At 47.3% G+C, this 26246-nt stretch overlaps 1 protein-coding gene across 1 annotated transcript in view; it reads left to right on the top strand.

The window, feature by feature from the left end:
- Positions 1-26246, top strand: part of SLCO2A1 (solute carrier organic anion transporter family member 2A1) — a 78454-nt gene that overhangs the window by 28733 nt on the left and 23475 nt on the right. Inside the window, exons 2-3 of the mRNA XM_032333481.1 lie at positions 7209-7346; positions 12844-13006. Coding sequence (XP_032189372.1) covers positions 7209-7346; positions 12844-13006 — 301 coding nt within the window. The remainder of the gene's footprint in view (positions 1-7208; positions 7347-12843; positions 13007-26246) is intronic.

Here is a 26246-nt window from a genome sequence, read left to right as displayed (position 1 = left end):
TGGGGCTGAACCCCAAGGGGGCAATATAGAGCATCCTTTGACCCCTGGAAAGCACAGAAAACCTTCTCCATGAACTGATGGAGTGTGTGCTGAGGATGGGTGTGTGCTGAGCAGGGAAGCCCTGCTCCTTTGGACTCCCAGCTGGCTTGCCACAGAGTGAAATGATCCAATATATTACCACACAAATGCAGAGAACGATTACAAGCTGGGAGGAGCAGGGGGAAGGATGGGAGACGCAAGAGCAAGGGAGTTGAATCCTCTCCTCTAATGGCAGGCAGTCCACAGTGGCACATCAGGAAACTGCAGAGCAAGCGTCTTATTTTGATATGCATGGGTGTAATGCACAGAAAAGCTGACACCAGAGGTGGCTGTCCCCGACCTGCAGCACGGATGGTGGGCTAGAGCTGAGTGCAGGCCAGGGCCTCGGCGTTCTAAGCCCTTCGGTGTTACTTGATTTTTTTTTTTTTTAAACATATGTGTGTGATACATTGATTCAGAATAAAGGGGAAAGATGAAAAACAGAAAAGAGATGGAAGTGGATTTGTGATTACATAGGAGGGATTCCAGTTGACTGTGAAAAAGGGTTTCCCACGGCCAGGTGTCGCTCAGACCCCCTCGGGTTGTCAGCATGGCCGTGCAGATCTGGTGCTTCCCACCAGATGAGTGAGCCTGTCTGGGGTGCGCTCAGCTCCGGCCTAGGGACAAGGACCACAGAAGGGACACTGCAGCCAGATTTTGACTCCCCGAGGCTGGAGGGATGAAAGCAAACAGCCCTGGGGGGTCTGCTTCCTCCCTCCCTCAGAGAGCTGGAGAGTGGCCTTCAGCGCACCCCTGAACTCTTCCCAAATTGCTGGGGAAAGTGAGAATAAGGTCTTACTGTGCTCTTGCTCTTCTTTTCTCTTTCTTCTCCCTCTCTCCCTCTTTCCCTCCCTCCCTCCTTCCTTCTTTCTGAAGAATAGCTCTGTTGGGATTGCTGGCAGCAGCCACTGGTAGAATGAAGCAGTTGTTCCAACTGGGCAGTCACAGCCTATGCCTTGGTCAGTTCCCCCACCCCCCCAAAGGGTTTTCTTCCCACTCTTAAGCTCCCTCATATACCAAGTTATCTCAGAGACATCACATCCTAGTGGACCTCAGGCTCGGTGACTATTTTGGAGTTTTGCCTTCCCCAGGATATGTGTGGACAAAATCAGAAGTGGTTCACAGCAGAGTCAGTGATCAAACAGGTAGCAACCTCATGGGGTTTGCATTTCAGAACTTCTGCCCAGGGTCTCTGTAATCATGAGTGGATGCCTCAGATTGTCGTCCTAATGCTTAGGTTGAAAAAGAGGGTGATGAACAGGTAGAATCAAGGACACCCCATCTTGGCTGCACTTCAACCGTTTCTCATGTATCCTGAGCTATGAAGCTTTCCCTCCTTGTCCTTATGGTGTCCTTATGGTTCACTCTTTATGGCTTTATTCCTTACATCCAGAACCTTGACCAGGACCCCAGTCTGAACCTCCACTTGCTATCACGTCTGCACATCAGCCTTTTGTAGCTCTTGGACACAGGTAGCAAAAAGATTTCTCTTCATTAGAAGAAAGATCTGCATGACTACCCCAGTCTCCTCTCCGGGCGTCCTCTTCACGTTTGTTAGTGCTGTGGGAGGAATGGAGCTGTGGGTGTGAAGATTTGGGTCTTAGAGCTTCCCACACACCACACCTTGTGGGAACATTCCCTCACGTTAGCCTTCTCCTCGAGCTTCCTTCTACAAGATGTGTCTAAAGATGTGCACAGTTTTACACACATGGAAACCTAGCTGTTTATACTGGCACCCACACAGTGTTTGCCCTGTACATGGGTTCTCCCCCTTCAAAGTGGTCTTCTTGAATAAATACATGTATTCCAATGACACTGCCAATGCTCATAATATTAAAAAATGAAATGGGATGCCTGGATGACGCAGCTGGTTAAGTGTCCAACTCTTGATTTCAGCTCAGGTCATGACCTCAGTGTCCTCAGATTGAGGCTCACATCGGACTCTTCACTGGGTGTGGAACTTGCTTAAGATTCTCTCTCTCTTTCTCTCTGTGTGCCCCTCCCTGTCCCTCTAAAAAAAAAGAAAAAACAAAATTGTGAAATTCCCTTCAAAGCCTCAGAACATTATTTTGAATGCTTTCATGGTTGCAAATCTATTTAAAAATTAATTTTTCCTTAAATCAACTCTATTGAAATATAATGTACATCTAATAAGAGCTCAGATTTTATTTTTTTAAGAGCTCAGATTTTAAATGATAGATGAGTTTTGACAATGTAAATACCTGCATAAATACGGCCTCAATCAAAACATAAACTATTTCTACCACCCCAGAAAGCTCCTTCATTGTTGAACTTTTTAGTCTGAGTTTAGAAACACCCAACAATGATTTAGCGTTGAGCCCAGTAAACGAATGGGGCAGCAGAGGGGACACATGCTTCTTTGTGCCTGGTGACCTTTATAGCCTGAGGACTGACCTAAGGCAGCACTGAAGGGTAGGGGGGGCTCATATATGACTGAGGACAGACCATTACAATGAACCTGCAGCTTCCTGAATGGCTACTCTGACTGACGAGTTTCTGGAGCATGGACTCATGAGTTAGCGCATTTAAAGACACATTCATTCACTTGACGACTGAGCCCCAGCTGCAGACCAGGCATTGTTCCAGGCAATGGGGAAGTAGCACCCTAAAAACCATTCATCATCTTTCTTCCCTGCAGTCTCTGTCTGGTGGGGGGACATGCCAGTAAGTGAGAATGATATAATTTTAGGAAGCCGGAAGTGCCACGAGAAAGAAAAAAAGTAGAGTGAGGGGATAGGAAATCATGGTGCACTATTTTACAAAAGATAATAGGGCCGTGTAACACATCTTTATTTTATTTTCATTTTGTGAAGAATTCGCAGGGCTGATTCTACCAGTAGGCTGCTTTCTAAAAGTGACATGAGATCTCCCTCAAATCATATTTTGCAAGGTGTTACTATCTGTTAAGTATACTTTTTAGAAGTGTATGTTGGGCGAATGTGTCTCCATGGTTGGAGAAGTATGGAGAAATTTGGATAAAGCAGTTAAGCAGTTCTTGACTTTCTTAAAGTCTTTAATATGCTAATATGAATTGTAAATATTCATGAGGTAGGATGATCGTAAGCAAAATTCTCCAAAATTTTTTCTCCTGGGAATACTTTCAACTTCAAGCATCTCGAGTGAGGGGTGTTCTGCATGGCACCTTGTGGGAAATTCGGCTCTAGACTTCTCAGACAGCAACAGAGAGGCTCAGTTACTTGGCAAGTGAGGGGAGTGGAGGAAGTCTCCAGTTACTGAGTATCCCTCCTCTGTGTGACACTCCTCCCACCAGTGCGTCCCCAGAGACTCTTAAACCCCATGTTCTATTTCTCCTGCAAGTGTTGACAGTTTGTTGCTCCATCTCATGCTGGCCATGGAATGGGTTCTTGGTAAGGTCAAGCAACCTAGATGATGGTCCCAGGGTCCAGTCCGCATCAGCTCAGTAAATGGGGCCAGATAGCTGTGACCTTGAGTGGCCCTGACCAGAATGCTCTGCAGGGACCATCCATCCAGTTCTTCCCCTTGCTGGCATCTTCTCCCTGGTGGCCATATATCTTCTCATTCCTCTCCATCTGCTGAAGCCACTGGAATGAAGGGCCTGTGTGTACGCCAGCCTTTCTGCCAAGACACCCAGAAGGCACACAGACCAGACAGGGCTGCAGTGGCCAGAAGCTGGTGATGGACCTGTGAGGGACATAGGACGTGGAAAGGTGCTGGCTGGCTCTATGTGGGTCTTCCACCTCATATCAGGGGGCAGAAAATGGGGGATTTCTGCATTTTCTGGAAAGACCTAAGGCACACTTTTCAGAAAAGACCTTTTTCAGAAAAGAGACAGATTTTTTTCTCCCACTGTCCTCACCTTCTTCTCATGACACTGCTGGGGAATTTGTTAGAGGTTAGTCACTCCTATTAATTCATTACTAATTTGGTTAGAGGGAGACTGGTCTTTTCTGAGTTCATGCCCAGAAACTCAGGTGTTCTAAAACTGAACTCGCTGCCCTCCCTCTCTGCATACACCCCTCCACTTGGGGCCCCTGTCTCAGGGATGCCTTGCCCCATTCCTGGCCCTGAGGCTGGAAACTCTGCCCCTTTTCTTCCACCTTGAATCGGTGAGAGACTTGTCAGTTCAACCTCTGCAGCTCTCTCCTTACATCCCCACAGCCATCCTTTTGTCTGACCTTGTACTCTTTCCCAGGCCGTTATGACAGTCCTCACTCCTGCCAGATGCTCCTTCTAATGCCAACCATGAGCCAAACCGGCAAGAGGCCTCTGCAGCAATGGTGTACTGGGATTTTTAGAACCGACTTTGAACTAGACCCATGACTGAGCCCCATGCTGGGCAAAACAAGCCAAGAAGACGTAATTATCCAGACCAAGAAGGGGAAGATAATTCTGTCCAGATAGCGAGCAAAGTCACAGACAATGAATGTGTGCTGTGGGGAACTTGAGTCGTATGACCTTGATGAAGTTTGAAGGGCAAGGTGTGTGACAGCAGGTGTTGCAAGCATCTAGTGCTGCATTACACAGCGACCCAAAACTTAGTGCTTCCAACAATGACAGCATTCAGTTTGTTCACACATCTGTCGTCTACATAAACTTGGTGGGATAGCTCATTTCTGCTCCACTTGGCATGAAGGCTGGGGCTGGAATCCTCTGGAGACTCTTTCAGTAACACGTCTGGCAGCAGATGCTGGTTGCAGACCGAAACTTTAGCTGGAGTTGGCGGGAACAGCGACATGTGACTGCTCCACGAGCAGGGGAGCTCGGGCTTCCTTACGTTGTGATGTCTGGCTTCTAAGGGTCCCAAGAGAGACGGAGCCAGATGGATCCTCCATCAAGACTTAGCTTCAGAGGTCACACAGCATCACTTCTGCTTCATTCTCTTCATTAGAAGCAGGCAACTAAGATCAGCCCTGATTGAAGGCAAGGGAACAGAGACCCCACCTCTTGATGAAGGAATGTCATTGTCACACTGGAAGAGATGCATGTAGGACAGGAAATACAGGTGTAGCCAGTCTTCGTGAAACACAGCCACAGCAAGGCATGGAGCTGGAGACAGACAAGGTCTAGGATCTGTAGCATCTTCAATACTGTACCGAAGACATGAGTTTTTATCTTATAGGGAATGGGGGCAGGGGGCAGTGAGCAATGTTAATTGAGGGACAGCCTGCTTGCATTTGAGTTTGAGAAAGCTGTCTCTGGGGTGGTGGGATGCAGGGTTTTAAGGGGGCAGACAGGATGCCAATGAGAGATGGCTGCAGTAATCCAGGGAGAGAGGTGGGTTGGGGATGAGGCAGGACCCGCTTGCATAGCACAGGGCCAGTAGGACAGGCGCTGGCGAGAAATCAGGGGGCTTCCCCTAATTTTGATTCAGAGGCCTGGGTTTGACTTCTAGATTTCAAAGACACCACCACCTCCCACCAGGTGATTATGGATCAAAACTGAGTTAAGAGCCACCAATTTAGCCCAATTACCTCACAGGGAAATCTGGGGCCCAAGAGGGCGGGAAATGGCTAAGGGAGCTCGGTGGAGTGAGAGGCAGCCCCAGACTGGTCCACCCAGGCATCTCCAGTGCCTGGCCTCTAAGCCCAGAGGGCTGACTGTGTGCAGGATGCTGGGCAGGCACGTGGGATCCCCCTCTCTGGACTTAAGTTTCCCCATTTGTAAAAGACAGGGAACTAGTTTTCAAAAACACCTTTATCATAAAATCTCAAGAATGCCAATATATGAGGGGAAGCAGAGCAAAGGCTCCCTAGGGAGGCAGGGAGGGAGTGCTCCCTCCCCCTGCAGATGGGCAGGCTTCCTTCTGTCCCTGGTGAGGAGCTAGGTGGCTGCGGGCTCAGGCAGGAGGCAATCGGGAGAGGCATGTGGTTTTGTGGGTGTAACGGCCTCCTTGGATTTGGAAACTGTGAGCCTGATGCATGGGCAGGCAGCCAGTGCCGGGCCGTCAGAAGCCCCAGGCTGGCCTCACAAAGGCTCTGCCCTGGCAGGTAGGAGAGGGAAAGTCAGCTCTGATCCCATAGCCTGGAGAGAGGCCCCTGCACACGGGGTGGGCTCAGCTGTGCAAGGAAACGGAAATGAAGGTGGAGCCCCAATAGCTGTCCTAAGATGCCAGGCCTTCAATTAGGAGAAGAACTTTGGCAGGCCATGAAACGTAAGGGCACCCCACCCTTCCCTGAAGGAAAAGTGCAGTCTCCAGAAAGGGGTACCTCACAGGGGAGCTCAGGGATATGGGGCTCCTGGCTCTGAGCTTGCTTTGGCCCAGCACACCAGCCTAGAACCCAGGAAATCCCAGAGCTCAGCCTGGAGCCAGCTCCAGATGCTACAAACCGCTGTCCACCCTCGCAGCTGTGTATCTGTCCCATCAACCCAAAACTCACATTCACATTCACTCAGACCCACAGGGACAGGCTTATGGGGCGGGGTGGGATGCAGGGACAATGGCCTGGGGCCTTCCTGGGACCCCTATCGTCCATGCAAGAGAAGCAAGCACAACCACAGACACCCCAGATGAGAGGTGGACTGGGGGGTAGCCATTCGAACCGGGTAGTTTGCACCATCACGGTGAATTAGAGGTGAGCCTCAGAGAATGGGTGCTGATGCTGGAGAGGGGAATGGAGGACAGGTCAAGAGGAGTGAAGCAATGTGACCCACGGCTTATTGTGCCCCTGGGAGTGAGCTGCACTGGCTGGAGCATCACTTCCAGGCCGCCCAGGACATTGGAGAGAGGGCAAAGCAGTGCCCGCTGGGCTCGGCGGTGCAGTGAGGGCACTCCTCAGTGCTAAGTGCCCCTGGATGTGGGGCTGGTGAGTCAGGCCCCTGTCTTGGGGGTGCTTCTCCAGCACCGTGGTCCTGCTAGGCCGTTTATGCTGACCGGATGTGAATGGCAGGAATGAAGGGAATGGTGGACGGCACTGAGCCAGTCCTTGGAGTGGGGTATAAATCACAGGTGTAACCCTGATATTGTTTCACCCTCAAGACCATCCCATGATGGGAGTGTTCCCACATAACAGGTGAGGAAATAGGCCAGACTTCTAGCCTCCCTGCTCCGAGGTCCCACAGTGGAAGGCCAAGGTTGTGGCCGGGGCTGGCTATCTGGAGGCCTCAGCAGCCCGTATCTCCTCCCACAGGTGTTCGTGCTCTGCCATGGCCTCCTGCAGCTCTGCCAGCTCCTCTACAGCGCCTACTTCAAGAGCTGCCTCACCACCATCGAGAAGCGCTTCGGGCTCTCCAGTTCCTCCTCGGGGCTCATTTCCAGCTTGAATGAGGTAAGCAGGAGGTTCTGGTCCCTCAGACCCCACTTGTGCACCCCCTCCCCGATCCAGAGTTCAGCTGGGGGCTCTGGGAGGGGCAGGGAAACGGGGAGCTGGGAGGTACACATGGGGAACAGGGACTGCTAGATGGGGCCGGTGTGGTGGCCGCTGCATTTCCTGAGGTTTCCCTGCCCTGGGCACTGAGCAAAGAGCCTCTGGCAGCGCCGGACTCTGGGGCCCAGTTACTGCAGCCGTGTGAGCAAGTGCTCTCCTCGCCCCACCCGACAGATGGGGGCACTGGGGCTGAGCGTGTGCCGTGGCTTGCCCCGGCTCTGTGGGGCCGTCTGCCTCCCAACTCTGCGTCTATCTCATTGAGTTCTGTGACCACGCACAAGGTTACGTGGCCTCTGCTCATCCGTGGTCCACGGGTAGATGAGTCTTAGGCGTGCGGGTGGAGACGCAGCCCCGAGCCCCGTAGCTCCTCTCTTAGGAGGATCACAGGAGCCAGAGCCCCGCAGTGGCCTTGACTTCCAAACAAGGTCAGCTCTCTGTGACATCCCAGCAACGGGGATTTCACACTGTCCCTCAGTGACCGCATATCAGAGTTAGAGGAAGATGGGGTGGCCCCAGAGATCAGGAGTGGGGGGTCAGAGGGCAGGGTCAGCTGGGAGTCACTGGAAACCAGGGAGGAGGAGGCAGAGGAGAGCCCCCTCTGTTGTGGCTGTAACCTGGTCGTTCCACGTGAAGCAATGTGTCTCCCTGGCCTAGCTTCTCTCTTCTCTTTCTACAAGGCCCACTCTTTGGGGATGGAGGCACAGCCTCTCCCTCCCAGAGCAGAATTCCATCTTAGTGAAATTCAGGTTGATATAATTTAAAGCCCGGCCTCCACCAGGCCAGCTTCTAAGACAGAGCCATAAAAAAAAGGTGGGGGGGAGCCTTCTAGCTGGCCCCTTTCTATTTCCCCATCCCCAGTCCTGCTCCCAGCTGGAAATACGCCTTTGCCCTTTACTCCTTCACTCTCAGTGGCCTACACACAGTGCCCTCAGGAGCCCCTGCCCTGGGCCAGATCCCCCTCGAGGTCCTAGGAGTGGGGACATCTCTGCCTAGTCGTGGTTCTAGATGAGGAAGCTTACAGCTAAAGCCTGATTGCCCCATCGAGGCTGGCCACAGCCACACATACAGGGCAGCCAGGGTCTGAGCCCAGGTCTGGCTGATGGCCCCCATGCTAAGGCCCCCCTCTGAACCCCAACCCACTGCTTCTACCAGTCCTCCTCACTCCCTTGTCCACAGCCCTGCTCTGCCCCAAACACATGGCCAGAATCTCTGTACGCACCCCCCAACATGGGTTGTCTCTGCACCTGGGACATGCAGGTACTTGCCCAGCTGCAGCCCTGTGGCCCATCAGTCACTCCTGCTGGCCTCAAGCCCTCTCCTCTGAGCTCCCTCCCAGAGCCACTGCTTTTTGTCTATGTTTGTATGTTTTAGTGTGTGTGTATGTGTGTGTGTATACACGTGTGTCTCTGTCTGTGCATCCATGTCTCGGCTTCCTGGTGATGCCCCCACATACGCTGTGCTCCTGCCACTTGGCCAGCTCCCACACAATGCGGACCACAGCACAGGGACCTGGTAACCCTCCACGGACTGTCCCTCCTTGGGCTGGCCTATGACTTTAATAATGCCCCTGGCACACATCGTCCTCACTCATGGAGGGGAGACAGAATCTCTAATATTTGGGTCACTGCAGTCCTATCCCTGGCAGGTGTCACTAATCAACCAGTCGTCTTTCCAGCTGAGTCCAGGTTCTGACTCTTCTCAACATGGTGTTCTAAGCACACTGCTAATCAGTATCATATTAGAATCAGGCTGCTGCCCAGTCTCAGAGCTTTCCAGGCTGATGGGTGAGTGAAGGGGAGAGGAGGGCTGGGTACAAAGGGTCAGCAGCAAGATGAGGAGATGGCTGATGCGAGAAGACACAGGCATCTTGCCCAGTGAAGCAGCTGCTTCTCCTGCCCACTGCTAAAGGCCAGGCCAGAGCAGACAAAATCGGAGGGAGCCCTTGAGGCCCCATCCTTAATGTCTCCCACCAGTTTGCCTGGGGCCCCTGGATTGGGGACACTGATGGGCAGGGATGTGTTACAATGGAGCTTGGGTGGTAGAGGGGCTGAGAGGCTGAGGCATGGACTATAGAGGCCCTCCTCTCCTCAGCTAGAACAGCTTCATGTGTATCTATAAAATGATATATTATATTGTGTCATATCATATTATATTACATTGTATCATATAGCATAATATATGTTTGTTATGTTATGTTTATGTTATGTTATGTTATGTTATGTTATGTTATGTTATGCTATGTTATGTTAAAACTGTTTTTGCAAAGGGACTCCACTGCTAAAGAAAAGTTTGGGGACCAAGGACTTAAGCCAGCATCCACCATAACAGCTGCGGAGGTCCTACTTCCCGCTGAGAAACGAGCACATGGCCTGGGAGTGCTGGAAGGGCCAATCCAGCTGGGTGGGGCCTGGGTTACCCAGGTCTTCCTCCCCCTTTGGGGCACCCTGCCATCCCTCACCCAGACCTTTTAAAGTCAGCTTCAGTTAGCTTAGCTGGTATAGTCCGACACAATCATGTCTTTAAAAAATGATAGAGAAATAAGAACATGGAGAGATAAAATCTAAGAAGCTTAAGAATAATGCTTTGCTTCCAGGAATGCGTTTCAGAATCTCCTAGAGTGATATCTGGCCAGGGGCTGGAGCAACCCCCTGGATCAGGCTGGGTTACTCCCCTCCCCCCACACACCTTCACTCCCCCTTTCTTTGTGTTTTATAAACAGTCTTACTCTTGGTGACAAAGGAGGGGTCTTCCGAGCAACTGTGTCCTCTTAAAAAAGCCCATCATTTGTTCATTCATTCACTTATTCAACAAATATTTCAAAAGCACCAACTATGTGTCAAACACTGCTCTAGGCACAGGGAGGCAGGAATGAACAGAGAGAACCCTCTGCTCATATATCATCCTAGTGATAAATGTAACTTTTTTTTATAGAAATAAATAAAACTTGGTAGATCAGACTACAACAAGTGCCATGAAGAAAAATAAAGTCACAGAGGGCAATGGTGGCTATATTTGAAATAACTATTTAAATTATAAAAATATTTAAATAGAACTTAAATTATAAATATATTTAAATAGAACTTAAATTATAAGTGATATTTAATTATTATAAAGATAAGTTATACTTACCTCCTTTTTATTGAGATATAATTGACATTCAATATAATATTAGTTTCAGGTATACAACATAACGATTGGACCTTGGTATATATTGCAAAATGAGCGCCACAATGAGTCTAGTTAACATCCAGCACCTCACGTAGTTACAGCTTTTTTTCTTCTGATGAGAATTTTTAAGATCTACTCTCTTGGCCACTTTCAAATAAAGAGGACAGTGTTATTAACTGTTGTCACCATGCTGGACATCACATCCCAGTAGCTACTTCTCTTATAACTGGGATTTTGTACCTTTTGAGGACCTTCACCCATTTCATCCACCACCACCCCCTCATTTTTCAGAGAGGCCCTACATGAGAAGTTTCCATGTGAGCATAGGTCTAAAGTAGGTTAGATGTCCAGGAGCCCTGTGGACAAGTAAGAGAAGGGGGCAGCAAGTACAAAGGCCCTGAGGAGGGTGCGTGTGTGCAGCTAGGAGAGCAGCTGGGGCGGAGAGCAGCTGGGGCGGAGTGAAGGGGAGGGACGGAGGGGAGCAGATCAGAGCCTTCATGGGGCAGGGGAACTGGCTCCGTAGGGCTGTGGAGGCTCTGGGGCAGATTTTGCCTTTACTGTTTGGGGTTTGAACAGAGGGAAAGTGGCTTGATGTGTCAGCAGGACCCCTCTGGCTGCTGGGTGGAGCATAGGCTGCAGGGAGGCAAGAGTGGAGGCAGGGGGCCCAGGGAGGAGGCCGCTGTGAGAAGTTCAGGGAGGAGACGGCAATGGCTCAGACCAGGAGGTAGGGAGAGAGGTGGAGAGAAGCAGCGTCCAGGTGGTCGTTGAACGTCCATTCAGTGGACTAGCTGACGGCGGTATGTGGCTGATGACCGAGCCGTCAGGGATGACGCTCAGGTGTTTTGTTGAGCCATTGGTAGGATGCAGATGCCGTTTACGGAGATGACGAGGACTGGGGTGGGAGCCCAGGTTTTCAGGTCGGTGAGGAGGCATGAGGTTTGGGTGTGCTAAGCCTGTGAGAATTAGGAGCACACACAGAACATGGAAAGCCATGGGACCAGATGAGTTCACCAAGACAAGAGCGGAGGTTCAGGGCCTGAGCTGGGAGAGCTGAGAGTTCAGGGAGGCAAGGAGGAACCAGCCAAGGAAAGGGAGAAGGAACTGCCAGGGGAAGAAAACTAGGAGAAGGTGCTGTCTGGGAAACTCAGTGAAGGAAATGTTTCAGGAAGGAATGGTTCTCTGAATCACAAGGTGCTGAGAGGGTAAGCAAGAAAACTAAGATGTGGCCAGTTGGTGATCTTGGTAAGAGCCACATACCAAGACTCTGGCTCCTATTTCCTGAGACAGGGGCACCTGCTTTTCTAGCCAGAAGGAGACCGTGGTGTGCATGGGGCAGGGCTGTGGGTACTGACATTCAGGGCTCCTCCAGTCCAGAGGAGCTTACGTTCTGGGCCGGAGGATTATCTCTTTGGACAGAGTTGTAGTCAGAAGATCTGCCCACACCTGGTTTTATCATTTAAGACTTCGCTCCTTAAGCCGAGTCTTCCCTTCCCTTCCCTGGCTCAGGTGGGGCTCGGAGACCACACATTCCAGGGAGCGCCAAGAACGTGGAGTTTCTGATGTTTAGAGCTGGGAAGGAGCTTGGGGTGTCTTAGTCCTCCTCCCTCACTGACAGGAGTGGAAGTAAGCCCAAGGAGGGCCAGGGCCAAGTCAGTAGCAGAGCTGTGGGGCAGAAACCCACTTCTCCAAGAGGCAGTAGACCAGTCCAGTTAAGACTGGCTACTTTAAACTCGGGTAGTCCCTAACCTCATAGCTAGGGCAAGTTACCCACTATTCTGAGTCCCACTGTTGTCACAAAAAGAGAGTTGTTGCATCAGGAAATGAGACAGTACATGTTGCTTGGTGGTTTTTCTGATTACTCAGCCAGTGTCCCTAGGGCATTTAGTCAGTGTGTACTATTCCTAGGAGCCAGCTGGAACCGGAAGCTTCCTGGGACTTTGCCCCAAGAGTTTTGGGCCTAAGATGGTTGAAATTTAGGCTATGAGGTTTTCTTGGTCCCTAGGTACTTTCCTTTGTCTAGTCCAAGAGGCTGAGGCTGGAAGGGATTCTGACAGTAGGGGAGAGCTGACTCAGCATATCCTGGGCCCACTGTGGGGCTCTCTGGGTGAGGCTGACACAAGGTGACCTCTTGTATCCCTGCTTTTCCTGGGCCAGGTACAATCAAGTCTTCTCTGTGTGTGAGTAGCCACAAAGGCTCAGGCCTCACCTGGCCCCTCTGCTTTCTCTGCAGATCAGCAACGCCATCCTCATCATCTTCGTCAGCTACTTTGGCAGCCGGGTGCACCGTCCACGGCTGATCGGCATTGGGGGTCTCCTCCTAGCCTTGGGTGCCTTCGTCCTCACCCTCCCACACTTCCTCTCAGAGCCCTATCAGTACACCGCGGCCAGCGTTGGTGAGTGGCCCCCAACCCCTGCTTCAAGGGAATGAGGAAGGAGTGGACATCTTGCCAAAGTTGGTGGGGATGCTTCTGGGGTAGTGGGTATCACTCTAGGGCCATGCTGTCCTCTCCCCCCAGAAAGAGTCCTTGGCTTTTATTGTTTTGCTTCTCCCCAAAGCACACCTGAAAGTGAAAACGTACAGAATTATGCAGAGCTTTGGAGCAGCCCTGACTTGCTGAGGTCACAGCGTACAGCAGGTGGCTTGCCTCCCCCATGATTCCTGATACTTCCCTCTGCTTCCTGCAAGGAATGATCCAGTGCATGCAAGTGGGGATGCTTTCGAGCAGTGCCTGTGATGGGCTTGGCAAAGGGTCAAAGCTTTGCCCACGATGAGATCTGTGGATTTTCTGCGTGTTCAATCATGTGTTTAATACTTCCTGACATTTGTATGTTCGTCCATCATTCTTTAGGTTACAATACACTTACACTGTGATCTCATTTGATTCTTCTGGACACCTGTGAAAGGGAGAGATGAGAACTTGGCACTCAAAGCTGTTCAGTAACTTTCCCAAGGGTGCCAGTCAGTTAGGGAGAGACAGACCCAGGTCTCCCGATTCTTGGACAAGTAGCCCCTTCTATAACACAGTCTGATTCTTAGTGATACACCCTGTGGGAGGCAGACATGTATGCGGATTTTACCTAGGTAATAAACAAGGAATTAAGTAACATGAAATTGCCTGGTAAGGGTTCCCTTTTCTTTGAAAAAATATTTTATTTTTTAATACGAAAAAATCAAAATATAGCCAAGTAAAGAAAATAATACAACAAACACTTAAACATACTGATCATTAAGATTTATCAGTTTTCCTTCAGATGCCTCTTTTCTTCTTTCCACTTTTTTCTTTTAACAGCTTTATTGAGACGTAATTCACACACCATACAGCTCACCCATTTAGGGTATACAGCCCAGGGTTTTGGTATATTATGGTTTTGGGAGGTGTGTGTGAGTGTGTGTGTGTGTGTGTGTGTATGTGTGTGTGTCTGTGTGTCTGTGTTTTCAAGTAGGCTTCACACCATAGGGCTTGAACTCATGACCCTGAGATCAAGACCTAACTGAGATTAAGTCAGAGGCTTAACCAACTAAGTCACCCAGGAGCCCTTCTCATGTTATTTTTTTAATTGTGGTTAAGTATATATAGTATATATAAATTATAAATGTTGGGACACCTGGGTGGCTCAGTCAGTTAAGCATCTGACTTTGGTTCAGGTCATGATCCTAGAGTCTTGAGAATAAGCCCATGTTGGGCTCCCTCCTCAGTGAGGAGTCCACTTCTGCCTCTACTCTTTCTCCCTACACGTGCTCTCTCTCTCTGTGTCTGAAATAAATACAATCTTAAAAAGAAAACATAAAAATTGCCATCTTAACTAGGAAGTATACATTTAGTGGCATTAATTATATTCACAATACTCTGTAACTATCACCACTATTTCCAATTTTTTTTCATCAATTCCAAACAGATACTCCACTCCTCTCTCTCAGCATCTGGTTATTTCTAATTTGCTCCCCAACATCTGGTTATTTCTAATTTGCTTCCCAGCATCTGGTTATTTCTAATTTGCTTTCTGTGAGTTTGCCCATTCTAGATATTTCATGTAAGTGAATCCTACAATATATGTCCTTTTGTATCTAGCTTATTCTATTTTGCATCATGTTTTCATAGTTCATCTGTATTGTAACATGTATCAAGAACTTCATTTCTTTGTGGCTGAATAATATGCCATTGTATGGCTACAGTACATTTTATGTACCCGGTACCTGTCCATGGACACTTAGGCTGCCAGACACCTCTTTTTTAAAAAAGAACTGAGACAAGGGCATTATGCTGAACAAAACAAGTCAGTCAGAGAAAGATATATACTATATGATTTCACTCATATCTGGAGTTTAAGAAACAAAACAGGTGAACATAGGGGAAGAGAAGGGAAAATAAAATAAGATAAAAACAGAGAAGGAGGCAAACCTTAAGAGATTCTTAACTCTAGGAAGCAAACTGCAGGTTGCTGGAGGTGAGATGGGTAGGGGCTGGGGTAATTGGGTGATGTGTATTAAGGAGGGCATGTGATGTGATGAGCATGGGGTTTTATATGCAACTGATGAACCATTAAACTCTACCCTTGAAAATAATAATACACTGTATGTTAACTAAATTGAATTTAAGTTAAAATTTTTTTTAAGAATTAAAAGTGCAGATAACAGCACTCAGAAAAATATAAACCACAATGCCTGAGTGTCAAGAGGAACAAAAAACTCGAGGGAGGTTGAAGCTGTCTGATCCGTTGAGAAGAGCTGCCTGTGAGGGATTTACTTTTCTATACAAATTGAAGGCTGCAATCAGAGTTAAAGCATAGAAAAGGAAATTATCAGAAATAAAAAGAAAAATTATTTGAACTGGTACGTCTAGAAACAAAAAATATAACTGTTGAAATAAAAAAGTGATGAAGGGAGGGGCGCCTGGATGGCTCAGTGGGTTAAGCCTCTGCCTACAGCTCAGGTCATGGTCTCAGGGTCCTGGGATCCATATCTGGCTCTCTGTTCAGCGGGGAGCCTGCTTCCCCCCCCTCTCTGCCTGCCTCTCTGCCTATTTGTGATCTCTCTTTCTGTCAAATAAATAAATAAAGTCTTAAAAAAAAAGAAATAAGACATAACACTAGAAAGAAGAAAAACATACTGATATGCAGTGATCTCAGGACCCTGAGATCATGACCTGAGCTGCAGGCAGAGGCTTAACCCACTGAGCCACCCAGACACCCCTGTGTCTTATTTCTTTAGCCTTATCTTTTTTTCTTCTACAGGTTTAGAAGTTATACATTATTAGTTAAAAATTATTAGAGAGTAAGATTGACTTTTGGGGGGCATGACACACTGTTCTATAAATTTGAACACATTTATAAATTTGGGTAGCCACCACAATCAGAATACAGAGCAGATCCATCGCTCCAACACGTCCATTGTGCTATTCCTGCATGGTCACACTCTCCCCAGCCACCTCAACCACTAGCCCATTTCCATCACTATGGTTTTGTAGCTTTGAGAATGACATAGAAATGGCAACATCAGGCAGGTAATATCTTGAGACTGGATTCTTCCCTGGGCCATAGGCCTTTGAAATTCACTGAAGTTGGTGCATGTATCAGTAGTTCATTTTTATTGCCGAATAGTATTCTGTTGTATGGATATACCACAGTTCACCTTTTCATCCATTGAAAGACTTTTGAATTGTTTCCAGTTTGTACCAAGTACAAGTAGAGCTGCTATAAATATTTGTGTCTGGGGGTGTCTTTTATAAATATAAGTTTATGATGTTGAACATCTTTTCATGTGTTTATTTGTCATGCATGTGTTCTCTTTGGGAAGGTGTCTGTTCAAGCCTTCTGTCCATTTTGTAATTGGATTATCTGTTTTCTTGCTCAGTTTCAGTGTTCTTTATAAATTCTGGATACAAATTCTTTATTGGGTAGAAGATTTGCAAATATTTTCTCCCAGGTCTTAGCTTATCTTTTATATTCTTTTAAAACTGTCATTTGCAAAGCAAAAGTTTTTCATTTTGATGAAATACAACTTATAATTCTTTTTTCTTTAATAGATTATGCTTTTGGTGCACATTTAAGAACTCTGATTAGTTCCAGGTCAGGAAGATTTTCTCCTATGCATGTTTTTTTTTTCCCCTTAAATTTTATAGCTTCCCACTTAAATTTAGATCTATGATTAATTTGAGTTAATTTTCTATAAGATTCTTTTTCTTCTTATTGCATATGGATGTTAAATTGTTTTAGCATCATTCACCAAAAAGATTATCTTTTGGGGTACCTGGGTGGCTCAGTCAGTTAAGCGTCCGCCTTCTGCTTAGGTCATGATCCCAGGGTCCTGGGATCAAGCCCTGCATTGGGCTCCCTACTCAGGTAGGAGCCTGCTTTTCCCTCTGCCTGGTGTCCCCTCTGCTTGTGCTCTCTCTCTCAAATAAATAAATCAAATCTAAAAAAATAAAAGACTACCTTTTCTCCACTTAATATTTTTACATCATTATTAAAAATCAATTGATTATACTCATGTGGGTCTTTTTCTAGACTTTCTGTTCCTTTCCATTAGTCTCTGTGTCTGTTCTTTCCCACTCTCACACTGTCATGATTACTGCAACTTTGTAGTTGAGACTTAAAATTGGATACTATGGTTCCTCCAACTTTCTTCTTCTTTTTTCAAAATTGTTCTATCTATTCTTATTCATTTGCCTCCCCATAAAAACTTTATAATCAGCTTGTCTCTACCTAAAAAAATGCTTCTGGAATTTTTATTTAGAATTGCATTAAATTCATAGATCAATTTGGAGATACTGGACATGTTTATGGAGTCTGCCAGTCCATGAACACAGTATGCCTCACCCTTGCCCTTACATTTTAACACTGACCTATGACTTCACAATCCCTAAAGCTGATGAATGTCTTTATTCTCCAACAGAACAAAGTAAGGGTGCTGAGATGTTTTACTACTCGCTGTCCTCTTCCGTCTTCCATGTTTTGTTGACCCGTACTTCTGTTCTGCCTGTCTTTAACCTCCCCCTAGTACCCATTATTATTATAGTCACTGTTAATTATAAATAAGTCAGCACTTACATGTATTTACCCACAAGTTTACTGGTTTATTTGCTCACAGTTGCTTCTGGCATTTCATCTACCCTTGTTGATTTAATTTCCTTTCTCCTGAAATATACTCATTAGCGTTACTTGCAGGTGGGCTCATGAATGAGAAAATCTCTTAAGTCTGTGTCTGAAAATGTCAGTTTAATCCTTGTCCTTGAATTATGGTTTGGCTGCAAGCAGGGTTTTAAACTCATAGTTATTTCCTCTCAGTGATTTGAAGGTAACATACCTCTGTCTTCTGGCTCCTCTTACTGGTATTAGGACTTCTCCATCAGTCTCAACATCATTCTTTCTGGGAATTCCATTTTTTCTCTCCAGTTGACTTTAAGATTGTCTCTCTTCTTTGTGGTCTTGCATGTCTACTATATGGTGTCTCAGTATAGGTTAATTTTTACTTACCTGTTTAGAAGTTCAATGTGTTATGATTTCTTTTGAATATTAAGGTTTTCCTTTGGTTCTGAAAAACTCTCAGCCAAAAATGTTCCTGATATTGCATAACCCTATTTTCTCCATTCTTTCCTCTAAAAATCCATATACTGTATTAGATATAAAAATACAGAAAATATAGGTAAACATATATAATATATAGCATATTATATATAATACATTAATGCATATGTTACAAAATGTGTTATACATAATATGTTTTGATGTTTGGCCTCCTGGTCTCTCGTCTTTCATAGTTTCAAGTACTTAATTCATCTAAGTTGCCTCCTGGGTGATTTCCTCATGTACGTCTTCCTGTTCACTTAGTCTCCCTCCAGCTCTCTTAATCTGATTCAGCTCATACTCTGCATTGTACATTTTAATGGCTCTATATATTTTGTTAATTTCTAAAGTTATGGTAGTTTTTCAAATATCTCTGCCCTATTTTATGATTTTTTTATATTGTCTTATGATTCCTATTTTTCCTCTGGTCTCTTCAATTCTTTTAAATGTATTTATTTTATATAGTCTTTTTCAGTTGGCTCCCCTTAGCTAAAGTTTTGGGAATGTGAATCCTCCCCTGTTTTGTGTTTGCTTGCTCTTGTTCATGGTGGATTATTTTCTATAAGTTTAATAATGTTTGGCTGTGGGATCATTTGCAGTGGGATTTTTTTCCCGTGTAGAAATTTTGTGTGGTCTGTGTTGGGGAAATAGCGTTACAAAGTGGTTTTGCATTTGCATTCACTCAGCACCCCAGGAACAATGCTGCTTTGGAGCTAATTTTATGATAGTTTATTGGCTTGGGATAAACTTGTACATGTTTTGAAGAATGTAAGAAGTGGCAGTGCTTTTGTGATGGGCAGCAATGGTAGGCCTAGTCCACAAATTCTCATCCTTGGCCCACTGTATTGGATCTAAAAATGTCTGAGGATAAATGAGCCACCAAAGGATGTGTTAAGGGAATAACTGATTCTGATTCCTCTTTACCTATTTACTTAAATGTCAGGCTTGGATTTTTTGTTTGTGTGTGTGTGTTGTTGTTGTTTTTTTTGTCATATCTAGAGGTCAGGTTCAAGAGTTGAATCACTTAGAATGATAAAAAGGATTCCCTTTTTTTTTCAGACTTTATTTATTTATTTGAGAGAGAGAGAATATACACATGAGCTGGGGGATGGACAGAGGGAGAAAGAGAAGCAGACTCCCTGTTGAGCGAGGACCCCCACATGGGACTTGATCTGTGACCCCAAGATCATGACCTGAGCCAAAGGCAGATGCTCAGGTGCCCGAGCCACCCAGGTGCCCCAGAGGGATTCCTTTATGGGTTGTGAGTCTTCTGTTATGGAAGCTGGAATGGAAAAAGAATGGAGCCAGAGTAGCAGTGTCTAATGATGAAATGTCTGTTGGGTTCTGATCATGGGAATCTACCCTGTAAATCACCAGTGAACTCATCTTTTCTCATGAATGTCTTGTGGCCTTGTATCTATTTGGACTATGTAGAGACTGAATCCTTCTTCAAGTAGGTCCAGGAGGAAGATAGACCCAAATCTAGGTGTCCTGCCATGCTCTTTTCCCTCCTCAGTCTAGACAAGGGATTTGAGGCCAGCTCTGAAGGAGAGTCGGACATTGCTGGCTTCCATCCAGACAGCCCCGTGCCAAGCTCACTCTAGACCCCTTCCTCAGCAGCATGAGGACTGGGTTAATGAAACCAGCTAGGAGCCTGGGGCATTGAGGCCAAGCTGAGGGAAGGGCATCCTGCCAGGCATCACACACTGTGGGTTGGTGGATTGGCTGCCCATAGCGTGAGCCACATACCAACGGCATTTGCTCCGCACAGAGCAGCCACCACAGAGGGTGGTCAGAGATGGGCGGGCCTCTGAAAGCAATCACTCCGCTCCTTGTTAGGGATAGTCCATTGGCCGGAGTTCAGCCCACCATGATCCTCCCTGCTGGGAGGGACACACTCTGCCATTCCCTCCTTGACCTCAGTTCTCTTAGCCAAACTCCACGGAGAGGGAACTGAAGGGGATGGGGACAGGGACCACAGCTGGCCTCTCAGCCTGCAGGGAGGAACCACAGACCAGGAAAATTAACTTTTTTTAGTGTTGTTGCTCATTTCATCTGTGTAAATTCTATTTGGACAAACAGGCACAGCAGTCTTCCTTACTCTGGCCAGGGTCAGAGCCGCAGCTGGAAGTGCTTAGGGCTGAGCCACCTTCAGGGCATCTTCCTGGGGTCAGGAGGTGGGATGAAGAGGACTTCGGCCCAGGAGCCACATCATGGCATCTATCTGGGCCTGTGCAGTGGGTACCAGTGCAGCATGGGCATGTGCTATGCTAACATGTGCGAATGAAAATAACCAGAAATCTCACTTCATGGGAAAAGTTTGAAAAGCAGCTCCTATTTCAAATGTATTCCTACGGGAACTTTAGGTTTGAATTATGCAAGGCAATCAGGAACAAATGCGTTTTATTAAATGTACCACCCTGAGTGGTGTTCTGGAGTCAGGCAGTCCTTGGGAATGGGGACTCCCTCCCTCGGGCCACCTCCTCTGCAGCCGAGACTCAGTTCCTCCCCATATGAAACAGACACTTGCCTACAGGGCTGTAAGTGGTGGGAGGATACTTGCTCAGAATTTAGCCTGTTAAATGTTGGTGTTTATAACCTATGGTAGTAGAATGGCAAACTTGGGTGGCTCAGTCGGTTAAGTGTCTGACTTTGGTTCAGGTCATAATGTTGGAGTCCTGGGATGGAGCCTGTTCATTCCTCTGCCCCTCCCCCAGCTCATGTTCTATCACTCTCTCTCTCTCTCAAAAAAAATAAGTAAAATCTTTGAACAAAAATGATCGGCAGTAATGGGAACAAGATATGTGTTATGCTGGGTAAACTAGGGTCCCAAATGAGGAAGCATCCTGCTTCCAGTAGCAAGCTGAGTCTCACAGCTCATGGCTGATGGGCCACGCATCCTGATGCCATCTGAAGGCAGCTTCTCCCTCATCCTCACTGTAGGTCTTCTGCTCTGGCCTGGAGCAGGGATCTTCCCTCGACATAGTCCCAGCTGCACAACTCCATATGTGAGTCCTCAGTGAGTCTCTAAGTTGAAGCTTGGGCTGCTTTTCTGTTCTATTCCCAGACCCTCAGTTGGAGCAGCCTGGTATGATGGGTGGAGCACGGACTTCAACATTCAAATGTAGCTCAGCCATTTACTTGCCAAGGTTCCTTAAGCAAGCTCCTACTTTACCTTGCTGAACTTCAGTTTCCTTATCTGTAAAATGGTACCCATAATACCTTCACTTTCGAGGTGTTCTGAGGGCAAAATTAACACAAAATAGTATAAGTAAAGTGCCCATGTTGGCTGTCCAGCAAATTTTTCTTTGCCTGCCCTTATTGTGACATTTGAAATCTGTTACGCATAAGTAATGACCCCCAGGCCTATTATGTCTTGATTGCTGATTTCCTCCCCTGGAGCAAAGCTACTCCAGAAATGAACATGGGAAATGAAGAGTAACTATGTATTTTAGGAAAAAAAATAAAGAGGGACTGAACATTGTGGGAATAATGGAGACCTTTAAAACAACTAATTGCTAATTTTAAAAAAGGCCAGGCAGACATTTATGAATGTTTAGATTTTCTAAATGTCAGAGGGGTCCGGAAATGTGCCCTGGCGCCTTTAGAAAAAAAAAATTAGTTACCTAGCCAAGCCTCCAAGACCACTTCTGGAAGGCGCAGAGAGGTTTTGGTGGGTGGGAAACAGGCCAAGGTGACACCAATTCCCTTAGGAAATAAAAGAAGGGTCTTCGGAAACCAGTCTGGCAGGACTAGGTGTAACCCGTGAAAGATCCCAAGGAACATCCAGAGGGGAGTCAACTACTATGCAGACAATGGATATACACAGGCAGGGAGCTTCCTGTAAGATAAGAGGGTGGGGGTTGGATTACATTTTAAAGCAGGCAAGAGAAGAAAGGGAAGAGTCACTCTCCAGTCCTTTATTCATAAATGTGCCAGCTCATCCCTGCTCATTCATCCCACGGGTGTCCCTGGGAAGGAGGGTGGTGAGGAGGCATAAAGAGAGGAAGCCTCAGGATGAGAAGCCTTCAGGAGAAGAAGCCTCCTGAGTGACGGTTTCTTCCTCGGTGGACAGCACACAGGGCCTAGAATCAGCTCCCCAGCCCTCAGAGCAGAACCTACCCCGCTGAACGGTGGGAGCCACTCAGGGTCCTCCCGCTGAGGGAACTGCTCTTGGCAAACAAGCTCAGGGCTGTTCGGTGGTGAACGCCCAGCTGGAGTGAGATGGCTATGCTCAGAAGGTGTCCGGGGTTGGCGTGGGGGGTTGGGAGTGTGAGTGTGTCTGTGGGGTAATTGTGTATAGGTGTGTGTGTGAGGGAAGTTGTACTGGTGTGGACGGGAAGTGGTTGTACGCGGAGGTGGGAAGGGTAGAAGTGGAGCTGTGTGCAAGGGAAGAAACGTGGGGGAGGCGTGTGGAGGGTTGAGATGGGGGTGGATGTGAGAGGGAAAAGTGTGTATGGCAGGAGTTGGTGAGGGTGTGGATGTGGGGGTATATATGGGGGCAGAGGGGAAAGTGTGTATGTTGGGAGGTTGAGTAGGTGGGCAGTTGGGGTGGAAGTTGTTCAACTTGGCTAGTTGGATCTATTTAACCTGAAAAGGAAGAGAAAATAACAAGGGGGGGGCACAAAACACGTGGGGTGATTAAATCAACTGAGAAAAAATAGCCCTAAACAGATGAGCACAGCAAAACCTAATGAAATTTGATGTGCAACATTTTTTAATGCATACTGTAAGAAAGAATAGAAACCTATGGGGAGAAATGATAGAAAACACTAGGCTGTAGTGTTGAACATTAGGGGAAGGCCAGGGAAGGAGCTGGGGCTCCTCAGGTGAACTGGTCGTTTCCATGGCAATACAGTCCTATGACTGTGGTCTCTCTAAAGGCCCCAGCAGCTGATCTGAGAGTAGTTGACTGTCAGGCTCTGTTAGCATCTGTTTTGCAGGATCCCTTGGCCAGCCTGGAAACGAGAACCCCTTGTTCTCCGAAGTCTCCAACTGAGGTCTGAGTAGGGACCTGAGTGTGGCTCCCCCTCCCAGCCAGGCCCCCAAGTCTGGTTTAGTCATTTCCCCTGTTCAGGAGTGAGGCCGGGGTGTCAGCTCTGCTTGGCTCCAGGTGTGGGGGGTGGGCAGCGCTAGGCAGCAAGCTGCACCCTGCTAGTTGTATCCTGCACCCCACTGCCCTGGGGAGAGTCACTTCTCCAGTGCCTGCCCACCCCCCCGCCACCCGCTGATTGTATGCCTTGGGTGTGGTGGGAGGTTGCAGGGGGTTAGTTCCCTTGGGAGAGTCAGCACACAGGGTGGAAAAGAAAATATGGTTACTATTCCAGTGGCTTTGGGCGCCCCAGGAAAACCGTTAGGGAGTGAGGACTAGCCCTACAGAAACAGAGTGTGGGCCCCTCTCCCACTGGGGATTAGGATTTGAAGAAACCTTTGATCTCTCATTCAGGAGGCCTGGGGCTCCCTGAGGATCCCTGGAGGACACAGGGAGGAACGTTCTGCCCTTCTTGCCACACCTGGTAGAGCAGAACCGTTGGCTGTACCCAGACACCTCCTGTGACCCAAAGGTTTGAAATGGGAACCACCAGACATATCTGGGTAGTGTGTTATCCACCAGGAGGCAGAAAACCAGCAAGAGACAAGGACAGAAGCACTCTTCAGGATTCACAGCTTGAATGGGCCACCGTCAGAAAGGATGTGAGGCTCAGATCTAAAGGGCGGAAAACAGCAAAGAGAAGCCAGAACCACCATGATGGTGGTAGAAGGGGAGGCCTTTGGGAGGTGATGAGGTCATGAGGGTTGTGCCCTTATAAGAGGTCAGAGAGCTCCCTCACGCTCTTTCTGCCTTGTGAGGACAGAATAAGAAGGCTCTCAGCAGAACCTATCTGTGCCAGCTCTCTCATCTCAGACTTCCAGTTTCCAGCACTGTGAGAAATAATTTTCTCTTGTTTCTAAGCCACCCCAGTCTAGGATACTTGGGTATAGCAGCCCAGACTGATTCCTTTAGCTTCATTCTCCTTGACTGGAGCCCCCTCCTTATAGCCTCAAGCCTAATTTTAAGTTTTCAGGTTTTTGACTGTCTTTTTTTCCTCCTTTTTAAAAATTAACTATAATGTATTATTTGTTTCAGGGGTACAGGTCAGTGAGTCCTCAGTCTTCGGTAATACCCAGTGCTTGCTATACGCATACCCTGCCCAGTGTCCATCTTCTAGTTACCCCATCCCACCACCCATGTCCCCTTCAGCAGCCCTCAGTTTGTTTCCTGTGATTAAGAGTCTTTTACGGTCTGTCTTATTAACTCTTCCTCCCAGTTTGTGTCATTTGTGTCATTCACTAATTTGTCAGCTGCTCCTGCTTTCACCCAAGCCTGTGACAACAGTGTTGAGTGGTGTGCAGTCAGGGTCATTTCCTGGGTCAAACGGGCCCTTGTTGCCAGCCCTGGGCATGCTTTAAGCAGGTTCTCCCCAGAGGACTCTGCAGCCACGTGTCCGCATCTTGTCTACCAAGCTATCATGACAGGCTTTGTCAAAAGGCTTCCTCCAGTCAAGTAACACCATGTTACAACTTCCTGCTGGCCTGCGAGCCCCACTAACAAAGGAAATGAGGTTGGTTTGGCATGAATGGCTCTTTATGAACTCATGTTGGCTCAGCTAAGCATTTTTTTTTTTTCCCCAAAGAGCTCCTCATCAGCCTGTTGAATCAATCTGTGAAGAGTAAGTCCTGCTTCACTCCCAGTTGGGGGTGCATATTAATTCTCATCTCTTCCAACATTAAAATTAAATGGCTTTCAGCCACCATCCTTCTCACTCAGGTAGAGCTTCCATCCCTACTATCCATTAAGAAATAGTTTTGATGATGAACCAGGCCAGGTGATTCCTTTTTCCTTGACGTGGTGGTGATTCCTTGGGGTGCACGGCCAAGGGTGTGGGTGCGGAGAGCCCCGCACTGGTAAGGTAACGTCCAGCCTTGTTTTTATCATGTGCAGTGGACTGGCCCTCTCATGTCTGGCTCATTGGTGACAGGCCTCCTTATACAAGTAGGCGCTTTCCCCGGGGTCCCCACTGGTGTTGGGGTTTCAGTGTGTGATGGAGTGACCAGCCTCAATCTCAGAACTAGTCTTGCAAACTCAGTCGGAGAATAGAACCCAGGAAAGCTCTCCTTCCACTCCCTGAGCTCACTCTTTCCTTTCAAAAATATGAACCCTTCCAGGCAGCTCCTTTATTACAATCCATCCTCTGCTGGTGATCAGCACTGACCTTACTTGTCTCTAGTTTCTAGACCTAGCCCCCAGGTTCTTAGAAACCTGAGCTTTATCGCCTGTCTCCATGGTTCCACCATCCCCCCTCTTCATTTAATTTCTCAAAGTTTCTGGTCTCTGGATGAAAATTGGTATTATCTAATCACTATGCCCCAGATTATAATATACCCATGATTTTTAATCCTAATAAGAATATTGCAAGGTAGGTATTATGATATCTGTTTTGGAGATGAAGACATTGAGGTTCTGAGAGGCCCCCAACCAGTGAGTGGTAGAATTGAGATTTGAACTCGATTTGTCTGGTTTCAAACTGTGAATCACTTTCACTACCCTATGATGTGTCTCAGACTGTCAAAACTAACTCTGTTGGTTTCTACTGGTGCAGAAGGGGGAGAACAGTTTTCTAGTGTTCCAGAATGAAACTTAGAATGCATGCCCATAGAAATTATTTTGTAAGTGGAGACTTGGTCTAGTTGGAAGAGACCACATATTATTATCGAGGCATTATGGAATAACAAAGCTTTGTGAACTGCCCTGGGAACCCAATCACTTCTGATGTGTGAACAACCCACTTTGCAAACCACTTTGAGACCTCAAATCGTGTCTGAGTTTGGGACAGTCTGTTCCAGGCCTGCTAGTGGGTGTTGCCAGAGTTTTCGGGAAGAACTGTTGAGTAGCTGAATTTAGGAAATAGGTCCTTCAGAGTGGAACATTCTGAATGAAGTTCCAGGGGTTTGCTGATAGCCTAAGGGCTTGGCACCTTGAACATGTTTCCAGAAGACTCTCCAGAAACACCCCCTTGCCTTTTCCTATTA

This window comes from Mustela erminea, chromosome 1, assembly GCF_009829155.1.
Source record: "Mustela erminea isolate mMusErm1 chromosome 1, mMusErm1.Pri, whole genome shotgun sequence".
Classification (NCBI taxonomy): domain Eukaryota; kingdom Metazoa; phylum Chordata; class Mammalia; order Carnivora; family Mustelidae; genus Mustela; species Mustela erminea.
This window is presented reverse-complemented; position numbering and strand designations above follow the sequence as displayed.